The sequence below is a fragment of the Taudactylus pleione genome, unplaced genomic scaffold, assembly GCF_031769625.1.
Source record: "Taudactylus pleione unplaced genomic scaffold, aTauple2 ptg000548l, whole genome shotgun sequence".
In the NCBI taxonomy this organism is placed as follows: Eukaryota; Metazoa; Chordata; class Amphibia; order Anura; family Myobatrachidae; genus Taudactylus; species Taudactylus pleione.
The window spans coordinates 1,883,898-1,896,295 of NW_028284950.1; the positions used below are offsets into that span (position 1 = coordinate 1,883,898).

General features: G+C 44.6%; 1 protein-coding gene across 1 annotated transcript in view; it reads right to left on the bottom strand.

Moving 5' to 3' along the window:
* NAA15 (N-alpha-acetyltransferase 15, NatA auxiliary subunit) overlaps nucleotides 1–12,398 on the bottom strand; it is a 126,403-nt gene that overhangs the window by 58,364 nt on the left and 55,641 nt on the right. Inside the window, exons 8-12 of the mRNA XM_088451449.1 lie at nucleotides 9,840–9,935; nucleotides 9,625–9,731; nucleotides 8,693–8,765; nucleotides 8,351–8,520; nucleotides 7,352–7,504 (exon numbers count right to left, since the gene is read on the bottom strand). Of these exons, the coding sequence (XP_088307575.1) occupies nucleotides 7,352–7,504; nucleotides 8,351–8,520; nucleotides 8,693–8,765; nucleotides 9,625–9,731; nucleotides 9,840–9,935 (599 nt within the window). The remainder of the gene's footprint in view (nucleotides 1–7,351; nucleotides 7,505–8,350; nucleotides 8,521–8,692; nucleotides 8,766–9,624; nucleotides 9,732–9,839; nucleotides 9,936–12,398) is intronic.

Sequence of the window (12,398 nt, forward strand, 5' to 3'; positions counted from 1 at the left end):
GTGGCCACCTAGTAAGGCAAAACAGCCGAGGCGCCACAGCGAGCCGCACACGAGGGTCACATGGCCCGAGAAAAAACAAGCATCAACAACAGGAAGGCCTACCCATGGGTAGGCCCCTGAGGAAGACCTACGAGGCCATCCAAGCCAACATTTGGTTATAGGCCGGCCATCCTTTCCTGTGAAAACCAGAAATCTCAGACCACCAATAAGGAGTCCGATTTCCGTAAGGAACCTGAACGGATCACATAAATCCAAAGAGGCCAGACCACAGTCAATGAGGCCACACCAGCCGAGAGGATTGGGGACAGAATGGCCGTACCATAAGTTCCAGAATATGGAACCTGAAAACCACTAAGAAGAAACACAGGGCGAGAGCAACTCCCACCCTGACATGATGCCCTCCAGAAGAGGGAGCCACATGAGAACGCTCCCAATTCAGACACTCTCCTGGTTGATATAAACACCCTGAGAGAAAGAGAGAGCCTAAGCAATAGACCATGTAATGGCTATCACAACCAGCGGTTCCATTGACTGTCCCCGGAGGTAACGAAGAACCACTACTTACTCCCAAGGAGTCCCTAGGGAGGACAAATGGAGGCATAATCAAGAAAACACTCCAAAGGATGAACTGGATACCAGAGTGAAGCAATTCCATATCTTAACCATACTGACAGTGTAGAGATCCGCACTGTCAGGAAGACCAGGCCAAGTGTGAAACCCAAGCCAGCCGGAAGGAATGCCAGAATATCTGGAAATCCTGGACACCGGAGGATTGTATCGACAGGTACAATACCATAAGATTTATGGCTGCCACAGTTTGTGGTAGGTCCCAGCAAAAGCTGATCCATGTGCTCTAATCATTCCAACGATGACAAAGCCAGGGAAGCCGTAAGACCACTGTAAGGACACAGTCAAACGACCCAGGTCCAAGGCAAAACCAAGGACCCTGAGACAACAGGTCCGGGCAGTGAAGCATCAGGGATGGAGTATCGATGTAGAGACTCCGAAGATCCAAGTACCCCTGACATCTGGGGCAATCAGGAGCCACCAGCAGGAAAGCATCTCCGTCTCGATTGAAAACACTTCCAAAGACCTCGAGGAAGAAGGGAGACCGGAGAACACAGGTACACAAAGTGGAAGGACCACTTCACCGACAAAGAGTCGCTGAAGTTTGCTTCAGAATCCCCAGAGCTGAACTGTAACACCATAGTGTGATAAAGTCAGAAGGCCATGAGGGTCACCTCAGGGGGGCCCCCCCTGCTCACCAGGAGATGAAACCTCTCTTGGGGAAGAGACTAGTCCCCGGGATGCACGTCGTGACGGCTGAGGACTCCCGCTTCCCAATGGAGAGCTCCTGAAATGAACGCTGCCGAGATGGTCGGGAGGAGACCCTCGGACTATGTCCGAATATGTGACATACCTGTCATTGCCACCCAACGAACAGTGTTGCTAAAAAGGAAGCCACTGTCCTGACCCTGTCGGACTGAACCTTTTCAGGTTCACCGGGAAACAAGAGTTATGCCAGAGTAAGTTAATTGACAGAGTGGAATCGACAGACGTCCAACTGCACTGAAAAGGATTCGATCCAGACACTGTCCCTAGCAAAGAAAACCCTGGACGAGATGGCCATAGCCACCCGGACAGGGACCGACTTGCCTCCGGAGAGAGCATCATCGTTTGAACAGTTATCCGACAGAAAAAACTCATTCCATCTGGAGATGAGCCAATTATGGAAAGGCCTGGAATGGAACTGAGCCCATTCCACCATGCATCCCAGAGTGTAAAGACATCTGTCGACTGCGCAGACAACCATGTACTCCTAATGGAAGAGAGGAGATTCCGTCTTACGCCAGAAGAATTCTCAGATTCTGAGAATCCAGCAGGGATCCTAGATGAAGAATACCCAGAGAGGGATGCAGGGAGGACTTTTTCCCCGTTGATTAAACGTCTGCACCCTGAAGAAGCCACAGTCATCCTGACCTGGCCGTAAAGTACCCCGGTGATCCCGCTAAGAGCAGGAGGCCGTCCAGGTACAGGAGCATTGGGATATACTGAACAGAAGAACTGTCAGAAAATCCAAAACGCTGGTAAACCCCTGTGGGGCTGAGGACAGTCCCAACAGGCAGAGCCCGAAAAATTGTAAGTGTTGCTGTGATACAGCAAACCTCAGCCCATGCTGAGGAAAGGTCTCTGTAAGTACCCGTAGGCACGCGTCCTGTATCTCCAGTGATACCATAAAGTCCCCAGGTTCCAAACATCGTATGATGGAGCATAGGGATTTCCTCCTGAGCCCAGGTAGCTTTAGGAACTGGTTCAGGGAATTGAGACAGAGAATAGGCCAAAGAGGACCATTCAGCCACCGCACCAGAAAGAAAACAGAACCACCAGTCCCTCACTGAGATAGTGGGGATGGCCTAATTAGCTCCGCTTACCGCAACAACTGCATAGCTTTCTGGATCTGTAAGGCCCTTGTAAAGAGGGCGTACCCTCCTACCCACGTAGCCGCGGCAACTTGACACTAATACCGGGCGAACTGAGAAAATCGGTATCTCCCAGTTGTAGGCGTCCCGTCAGACTGAAGAGATATCCGTAGGTGCAGAAGCAGGATCGGCTGGCAGTCCAGGCCTGCTCGGTACTGGATATGTCGGCCCTTGTAGATGCCGACAGTCTACGAAGAAACAGACCTTTAGGCTGACCCAGAGGACAAAAAAGACTTAACAGACTTAGTCTGAGGCCTTGTAGTGGGCATAGCTGAAAGCGGTAAACTTGTCGTTAGTAATACTGCCAATGTTACTACAATCTTGTCAAGGTCAGGACCAAACAATATCAACCCTAAAGATGGTATCTGCACCTCTGCATTCCCAGAGCGCAGCCATAGGGTATTACGGAGGATACAGTCGCAGCCGGAACTCTGAAAGTTAGGAGACTGGTATCCAATATAGGCATTTCCACCTATGACAACAGCATATATTACGTGAGCGACCAAATACATTTGAACCCCCGACGTGTTGGAGGGGAAAAAACGTTACAAATGCATCAACCCAATATGCAATAGTATTAACCAACCATGCTATAGCCATGGTAGGATGGGTAACAACTCCTGAAAGCAAGTATACTGATTTCAGGCAGAGTTACCACCTACGGATCCGAAGAATCCGACCACGCAGGAATGGGAGGCGTAGTAACGTCTGTAATCAGACGAGTAACACGCCCATCCCCCCCAGGAGGGGCTCGTGATGACCCTCAGGGAATTTGGGACAGGAGGCCAAACACTGTTGTAACACCTCCTATCTGGCAACAGCCAGAGTCCCGCTATGCGATCCACCCGCTAGTCAGCAACAGGTAACCCGAAGGCACGCAATACTGAGGGTGTATGATACAGGTGCAGGTCAACATTCACTCTAACCAGAATGGACCTGCTACCAGCCCTAAAGCAGGGATAATAATACCTGAAATAGGCTTCCCCCCGTGTAAGAGGGAAAGAGCCCCGAACAGTACCCAGTTCACGGCAGAGCCAACTGGGAAGTAACCACAGGGCGTCAACCACGCCAATTAGCGTTTCGTAGAAAACGACATCCACCCAGGGTGGCTGTTGTGGTAATCCCTGCAAGGGGAATGACAGACTATTGTGGCACCAGGGGGAATTCATATACTGCGAAAAACCCCTGCAGGGAGCGGTAGTCTGTGTCACAGGGGAAGAGTGCAAGAAGCTGAGGTACAACAATGGGGCCCGCCCGGCGATCCGCAATTGAGAGGATCCCGAGAAAACAAACCGCCCAAGGGGGTCGTGAAAGAGGCCGGCACCAGATGACGCCACATACAGAACCCTTTATGAGTCAAATCCTCCGCACTAACACCTGCAGCACATGACTTGCAGGATAGTAAAAATGGGTGCAGTATAACGCTCTATCTCCTGGTCAGACATATCTGACCAATCTTGGCGGAAATATTAAGCAGCACTATACTGGTCCTGACTGATGCCAAAAATTAGCTGCAGGGACCCATTTTCAGCGTATGCAACACACAGTTCCATCTAAAATATGGCAACGTGCAGCACGCAACAGTATGTGACAAACCACACAAATATTAACAAGTATATAAATGTGAGGTCCCAGAACCACCCTAAGTACAGCTGTATTAGGGCAGATAAAGAAAAGGGATAGATATACACTGACAGGTGAGAGAATAAAGTACAGTCAGCACTAGCATAAGTCACATACAATGCAGATATATACATATATACATAAACATGTCATATAATATACTGCACTATTACACTGCATTCAACTTACCCAGATTCAGTGTCTGGGAAGGCTACAGCGCTGTGTACACTGACCTGATGGTGAGGTACGCAGGGGGACTGGACTCACTGCCATCCTGAGAGATTTCTGCTGCACCACAGAGATAAAATGGCCACTGGAGACCTCAGAGGAAGCGTGGCCCGCGGAGGAAGCAGCTCAGCGACGCCAGACTATGGATTCTGAAAGGCGCGCTGAGCTGAGGGGAGGAGCCGCTGTAACAGGGAAGGCTGCCTCCCCTGGCCGGCTATTAACCCCCGGGACGCCGGCTCCCTGCACCAATCGTTAAGTCCCTGGTGGTCTAGTGGACACACGGGGTATGGGGGGCCCGCCGCCACTGCCGGCGCCTCCGGTCTGTCCCCTGAGACCGGAAGCACAGGACTGCATTTGAAATGCGCGGATCACCGCAAGCGGTGATCCGCGACCTTACCTGCTCCCCGTGGATCCGGCAGCAGTCCTGGGCGCCCGCAGAGTCCGGCTAGTACAGACTCTGGGGTCCCGCTGAGATCCCCAGATCTGTACTGGCGTCTCAGCGCCAGCGGGGTGACGGAGCGGCAGCTTAGACGTCCTATGGACAGTCCGACGCTGCCGCTCTGAAGAGTCCAAAGTCCATGAAAAAACTTTGTCCCTAAAAAAATAAAATAAGCTTAGGGGCTGCTAATCAGCTCCCCCTGCGCTAACGGTGACCCGACTCCGGCCGGGCACCAACTTAAACTGAGGTGCCTCTGGCTTGGGGGTGGGGTTATAGGGAGAGTGGACCCAGTGCATCCTGGGAGCTAAAAGCTTTAACTGCGTGGTGCCCGGATTTGGTTCCCAACCTATACCCCAAGGTCAACCCTGTGGACCCCCTATGGACCCTGAAGTAGAAAACACATGTTAAATGGACCTTGAGCGATCATATAATTACTACAGAATTGACCAAGTGAATGTTAGTTCAGGAATAAATCATTGTCATCCTGTGAAGAGACCCACTGACATTCACTAATCAATGTGGTAGAAATATCCTGACTATCTGATTAAGAATCTATATAGATTACCTTTCATCTTGTGTATCTCATAGCGGACTCCTGTATGTGTGTACGTTACTTGCAAAAAACTGCGGTCGCTGGGTTTTAGAGATGAGACTACACTAAAATATAATATGTTGTTATAGTGGAACATAACCCATTATAGCAGGAATGAAAATTACCTAAAGTCTAATATAAATCCAGAGGACAGGGCCTGATTCAGAGCCGCTCGCATAGCTGTGGGTGACCACCCACAGCTATTGCGAGCAGCCAGGATGATGGTCGCCATGATGGTCTGGACCATCGGGCTTGCGGCGAGACCATTGTGGTAGGGTCTCGCCCATCGCAAGCCCCAGAGAGCTTTCGGCTCAGAGTCGAAAGCTCTCCAAGATTTTATGGCCAATTTCCTCATGAACTTTCACGGGAGCTCCCTTGCCGTCGTGATCACGATTTGGAGTTAAAAATGTCCAATCTGACTAAAGATCTATCTTGCAGCCAATGCATTGTATCCCAGATTGGCTAATCTGCCCTACAGCACGGCAGATCAGAAGATGCGATGTACGACGAGCGGGGACGCGCATCGGCATCGTGCTCGTGAGTATAAACTCACGATTTGTACTTTTTTTTTACCCGATTCGTAGAAATCGGCCAAATCGTTTAAAATGTCGCTATGTGTGTGGGCACCTTTAGGGCTATATTCAATTTGAAGCGAAAAGTCTGTTACCGGACTTTTCGCAGACATCGGAGGTTTTCTTGTCGAAAACTTATTGCGCTCATCCCCGCATTCAATTCCAAATCAGCAAAAACGGGACCCGGCGAAAACAGCGAAAAAGCCTGTCATTTTTGGGGAAATCAGCCCGACACCCCCCAAAGGATGCTCTGAGATGGGGGTTCACTATGGGTACCCCCAAATAGCCCTGCTAAAGGTATTTGGGTTTTTTAAATGGACTCAATAGGTGCTATTAAGCGTCTTTGAACAAGTGGCGAAGAATAGTATTTACCACTGTTTTTTTTTTAAAAATAAGTAGTCCCATCACATTTGGGTTACATTAAAATGGGAGCAAGCATATTTAAAAATCGCTAAAGTCAAGCATTAAAAAGCGCAAAAAACGCACCTTCAGCAAACACCTGCAATCAACAAAACACCTCACCCATACTAGCAAATGCCCCCAAAAGGCTATTTCGCTAGTTTTTGAATTTGTACCCCACTTTGAACTTTTTTGCCCACATTTTCAAAGTGCTTTTTTGGGATGTCCTTTGTGGGGTTTTTTAAAGAGTTTCACGCAGTTAGTGTCAAGGGTGGTGTGCAAAGAGTGCAGAGTGGTTTCCGCACCTCCGCACCCCCAAACCCCTATTCTGCACTTTTTTCCGCCAGGTAATCATAGGCGAAACTTTTCCGCCTATTACATTGCATTTTCGCACCGGCAAAAAGACGCTACAATTAAATACGGGGATAAGTGTGAAATGCAAAAATGACGTCATCAGCGAAAAAAGTTTCGCAGACTACGGCTTTTCGCTCCAAATCGCATATGGCTTTAAATCTGAACTGCTACTGAAGCAGATATTTTTGAACATATATTTTTCGGGTTTAGCAGATTACCAATAACTTTGATATCAACACAGGATTAATAGAATTTGTTTTATCAACAGACAGACACTTCGCTATTTAAGGAATTGACATACTTTTATTTTAAATCACTCTTTCTATACTTAGTACACCATCTCTTTATTTTAACCAAGATATTTCGCTGTGCTTTTTGTATTATTGGAACATTTAAAAGTAAAATAATAAAATAAATTTTAATGATTGTGCACCCCATACAGATCCCCTTTTTTCTTTTCGTCTAATTCCTTCAGCGCATGCCAGTGAGCTGTGAGCACGGGGCCTCCCTCCAGCTCTCTGTGCATGTGCTAGACAGACACTGCCTGTTATATAATAGATGTAACCATTCACTAAAAGTAAATAAAACCGTCCAATTAAATTGACCAAAAAAGAAGGGTGATATTTACATATATACTTTTGTATAGTCAGAAAATAAAACTAACCCTTGTAAACTTTGAGCACATTTCCTCGGCCTCCTTTATCATGTTGGCTTTTAACATGTACTTTGCACATTTTGAGTTGATAAACCTATCTGCCGTGTCCAGAGCCTGTGCTTCGTCCATCCACCGAGCAGCTTCTTTGATGTTACCAGCATGCTGAAAGGGAAGGAGAAAACACTTTGAAAGCTACATCACAGGCTACATAAAACATGGCAATTTAAATGAAGGTGACAGTTTCAAGTGGCGGTCACGAGGAAGACATAACAGTTATTGAGTAAAACATTGACTTTTCCGCCATCATAAAATAAAAAAAATTATATACATATTTTTTCCAGGCACTTCTTTGTACATCTTAAGATGTGATCAAAGTCGACCAAAAACTTGATCATACATCACCTGGTATACGGTCAAGAGGTTGACACTCACTATGTGCATGAGGAGTATGATAACCTCACAATGTCACAGGCTACCTTACTGCAATATGATTAAGATAATAAAGCAAACAAAAAGCTAATACAAGTTATTTCAAAAATGAATCTATTAGATGAAAGAAAATGCTAATAAAGGATATCAAGTGATTGGTGATAAGCAACCCATGGGAGACTGGTCCTTACGCATAAGCAGCATCACCCATCTTCAAGTATAAGCAAGCATCAGTGTGTGTAGAACAGATGGTTTTGTGTTTGGTTCCACAACAGCCTAATTAAGTTATGGTGAAATTGTTGAAGGGAATCTTAACTTTGTTCTGATAAAAGGGAAGGAAATAACGCCCCAAATCTAGCAATTTGTAGGCAGGAACAGAAAACATGGCAATAGGATGCTCCCTCCTAGAACACAGTAAATAAAGTAATTCACTAATTCTATGGTCAGAAACAATATAAACTACAATACAGAAATGAGTATCTGCATGGTCTGAGAGGCTAACATAGGCATGTCTGTTACATGAAGACTCCTAATCAGAAGCCAGAAGTTGGAGAATAGTTATTGTACTTATTACTGTACCTTGTAAATTTTAGCCTTAACAAGGAAGAGCTCGATCAGAGTTGGTGTGCTGTCAATGGCTGCATTTATATATTCCAGAGCTACTGATGGCTGACCAATCTTGTCATAGTGTTGCGCCAAGTAGTACTGAACCCATAACAAAGTAGTTGGCGGCTCTTCTTTACCATCATCTATCAAAGCAGATAAGACACAGTGAATGAGCAGAGGGGCTTACAGCTTTTGCTACACAAGATAACCAAGGTTAAATCTCAAAGTTTAGTTAGGAAATAAAAAAAAAAAAAGAAGTAGTTATGTATTAAAAAAAAAACACACAAAAAAAACGTATATACAAGTTATACAAACCATTTATGTTAAATAGCCGGCAACTTTTTAAAGATGTGTCATAACCTACGATGAGGTTCTCAATGATCTCCACCTTGAGATAACAAGAAAAAGAAAAGGTTAAACAATTGATACTGCAGTACAAAGCCTTAAAAGACATAACACGGAATGAAATGGTAATCTGTTCTATTGATTATTATGCTACTGCCATAAATTCATAGAAAAATTATATCTATAAATCAGTTATTAATGTATTAAGCTGTATAAACACTTTGCAAACTTTACAGCCAAAAGTGTAATGTTAAACATTGCAAGGCTGCATAAATTACATTTTCAAATGTTTTTAATTCTAGTAGCATTCTTGTAATGGAGTCCTTCAGAAAAAGAGTGCATTGTCCCCTCCTCTGAACACCCCACAAATACAAATAATAATGCTAGCTACTGCGTTTGTGTTTTAGGAGTTCTCTCTCTTTTACAAAACAAAACCTGTAAGCACACAAACGCAGCTACCAGTGGATAGGCAGCCCTATACCGTAGCAGCAGGCTGGCCTAGTTCTGACAAATAAGAACACATGGACTGCTTATGCAGAGCCCATTTTACAATGTAACAAAAGCTGTGTGTGTTATAGGCAAATTTTTGAAGCGATTAGGAAGAGAAAAAGCAATGTAATACTATGGCAACACAAAATCTCCAAGTACAATTAGCAAGAATTTCACTGATGCTAGGTAAAAGCCCTGCAGGATTATGACACAAATATAAAACCTAAAATTTCCAAATATGATTAGCTTGCCTTTAATATAAAAAGATGGAGCTTATAACAAAAGAAACAAATTCCTTTTGGTTTCCTGAAAAACTTACTCCAGTTACTCTGGGGTTAAATGCATGCTCACATAGAAGAGATTATATATATATATATACATACATATATACATACACACACAATATTAGTTACCTTTTCTTTGTCATGGTACAATGATCGCAGAGTGTTGAAAACAGGAGGACACCCTTTGCTAAAGTTCATTCTCAGATATTTATCCAGACACACTCTCAGTTTCTCACCTGGAACATAAGCGAGAAAAGAGAAATAAAAATAAGCTCCCCGGGTGGCTCCTACAGTGAATGGACTTAGCTGCCCAATTGCATGGAATGTAATACACTTTTACATACCTGTTAAGAAATTTAAAGGCAACCTCCTTGGCACCAAGCCCCTAGGATATTTTGTCCAACTGTCCTCATAAATCTTCAATCTCTCCTCCATGTTAGCTATGTATAAAGAGACACAAAGCTGCATTTTATCACATGGGAGAACCAGCTATATGGTTTTTATGTGATCATAGAGTTAGATGCAAAGGGATCATTTTGAATATTAAACATGACAATAATACAGAGGCTTGGCTCTTGACTGGCACCATGAATGAATAAGTGAAATCACTTGAACCACTAACTGGAGAGAAAAACAACTAAAGGCAAAAAGGTAGCAAGCAACCGCATCTACACCAATCAAAGGAAGCCGCTGTTAGTTAATGTTGGGGGGGGGGGGTTGTATAAGATACAGTCTTAATAGACTACTACTAAGGGGGCAATTCCATTGCCTAGTTATTGCCAGTGTTTGGACGCATCGCATATTTTCCTTAGCCCATAAAGGTAAACAGGAAACTGTGATGATGTAATGGTACCATTCTAAGTAATTAGTGCATTTGTGCACATTGCAAGGAATTGGCAAGTTTTCAATGTAACTAGCAATTTTAAAGAAACATTAATAAAAAAAAAATCCAAAATGAGGCATGTGTCCCCCCCCTCAAAATGACAAGTTTGAATTTAGTTATATTTTACCTCTCTAAACTTTATACTGACTCCTCTGCAACCTCGCAAATTCTAAATATGTCTGCCTACACACTGCATAAGCATACCAGAGCAGGTCACTAACTCAAACACAAATAAAAAGCAAGAAAAACTATCTAATTTGTATAACTCTGAGTATACAGACACTTGGGTTATATTTTTTTTATAAACTTTTTTTTCTATTGAAGCATTGCACATAATACAGGATAAAATGGATATGTTTTACACGGGATTCAAATCTTAAGAAAGAATACAATAAGACAAGTCCAATTTGACCTTCTAAAGCAGGGGTGGGGAACCTTTTTTTCTGCCGAGGGCCACTTTGATATATATAACAATTTTTGTGGGCCTGGTGCAGGCCCCTCCCCCTCCATGACGTCACACGGAGAAGGGCCACAATCGCCGGTGATTACAGCAATGCCAGGAGCATCCTAAGGATGCTCCGGGGAGCTGTAAGGGCAGCGGTGTGGCCGTTTGAAACGTCCTAAGGACACTTCAGGCGGCACTGCTGCATAGATTCTGGCTGCAGTGTGACATTCTAGGCACCCTGCTATCCAGATGAGGCTAGTAGAGAAAAGCTCAGAGGGACAGATCAAATGACTGCCCGGGCCTTAGACGGCCTCCAGGCCTGAGGTTCTCCATCCCTGTTCTAAAGAAACCAATTACTAAATTATGACAGAGGAAAATCAAATACAAAAATTTAATAATATAATGAAGTAAAGGTGGATATAGGGGCATATTCAATTAGGTGAGAGAATAGCAGAAATACCACACCTGCTTGGTTTTTCCCACAGGCTTTTTGCTACTCAATTAGGTGCAGAGTTATTCATTTTTTTGAGCGGGATGGGATTTTTTTTTTCGGACAGGTGTTTTTTTTCCCCCTTATTTCAGAAACCGTAATGTTTTCAATGCTGAAAACCCCGTGTGCTTTTTTTTGTTGTTAAATTGGATACCGTGGGTATCTGGATTGCGCATACCCACGGTGATCCAAAATTCATTGTGAGGTCTGTGTGATTTTTGCAGTTAAAAAGCTGTGGCCAATTGAATATGCCCCATAGACACACAGCATGGTCCAAACCAGCTCATTCTACTAGTATTAGCGGACCATTATCTAAAATTTGCAGTGGTGCTTCTCAGACCTTGATAAACGCGATTGCGTATATCTCCACTTGTATTTTCTTGATAGCAAAAATAAGCAGGTTAGTCAGTCAGCTGGATGGCTAAATTATTTTATGCTGGCAACAACAGTTCCCCAGAGGAATGTATACAGTATAAATGCCACTGGAGAAGAAAATATATTGTCATTAGTTGGAGATACACTAGAAATTTACACTACTACTATCATGAAAACTGTAACCCTCAGTCTTATGTGCCCCTGAAATCAACTGAAGGAGATAGTGAGCGTCAGTAAATCAGTTGTAGACAGAAAATGGGATTTTGGTACCTACCGGTAAATCCTTTTCTCTGATTCCACAGGGGACACTGGAGTTGCTTATGCTGGGGGTATAGAGGCGTGGATAACTGGAGCCGGCACTTTAAATAATTTAGAAGTGTGAAGCTCCTCCCCCTCTATTACCCACCAGCCCCCAGTTTAGAAAATGAAGACCGAGAGGAGATGGAGAATAAGCGGAGTAAAAAAGGAGAGAAGAACACACAATAATCAAAGCATACAACATACAGAACAAACCGAACAGGTAGGCTAAGAGCGCAGAGGTGGGGGTCCAGTGTCCCCTGTGGAATCAGAGAAAAGGATTTACCGGTAGGTACCAAAATCCCATTTTCTCTTTCATCCACTAGGGGACACTGGAGTTGCTTACGCTGGGGACGTCCCAAAGTTTTCCCCTCGGGCGGGAGCGCTCTGTGGGACCTGCAGAACCAGACGGC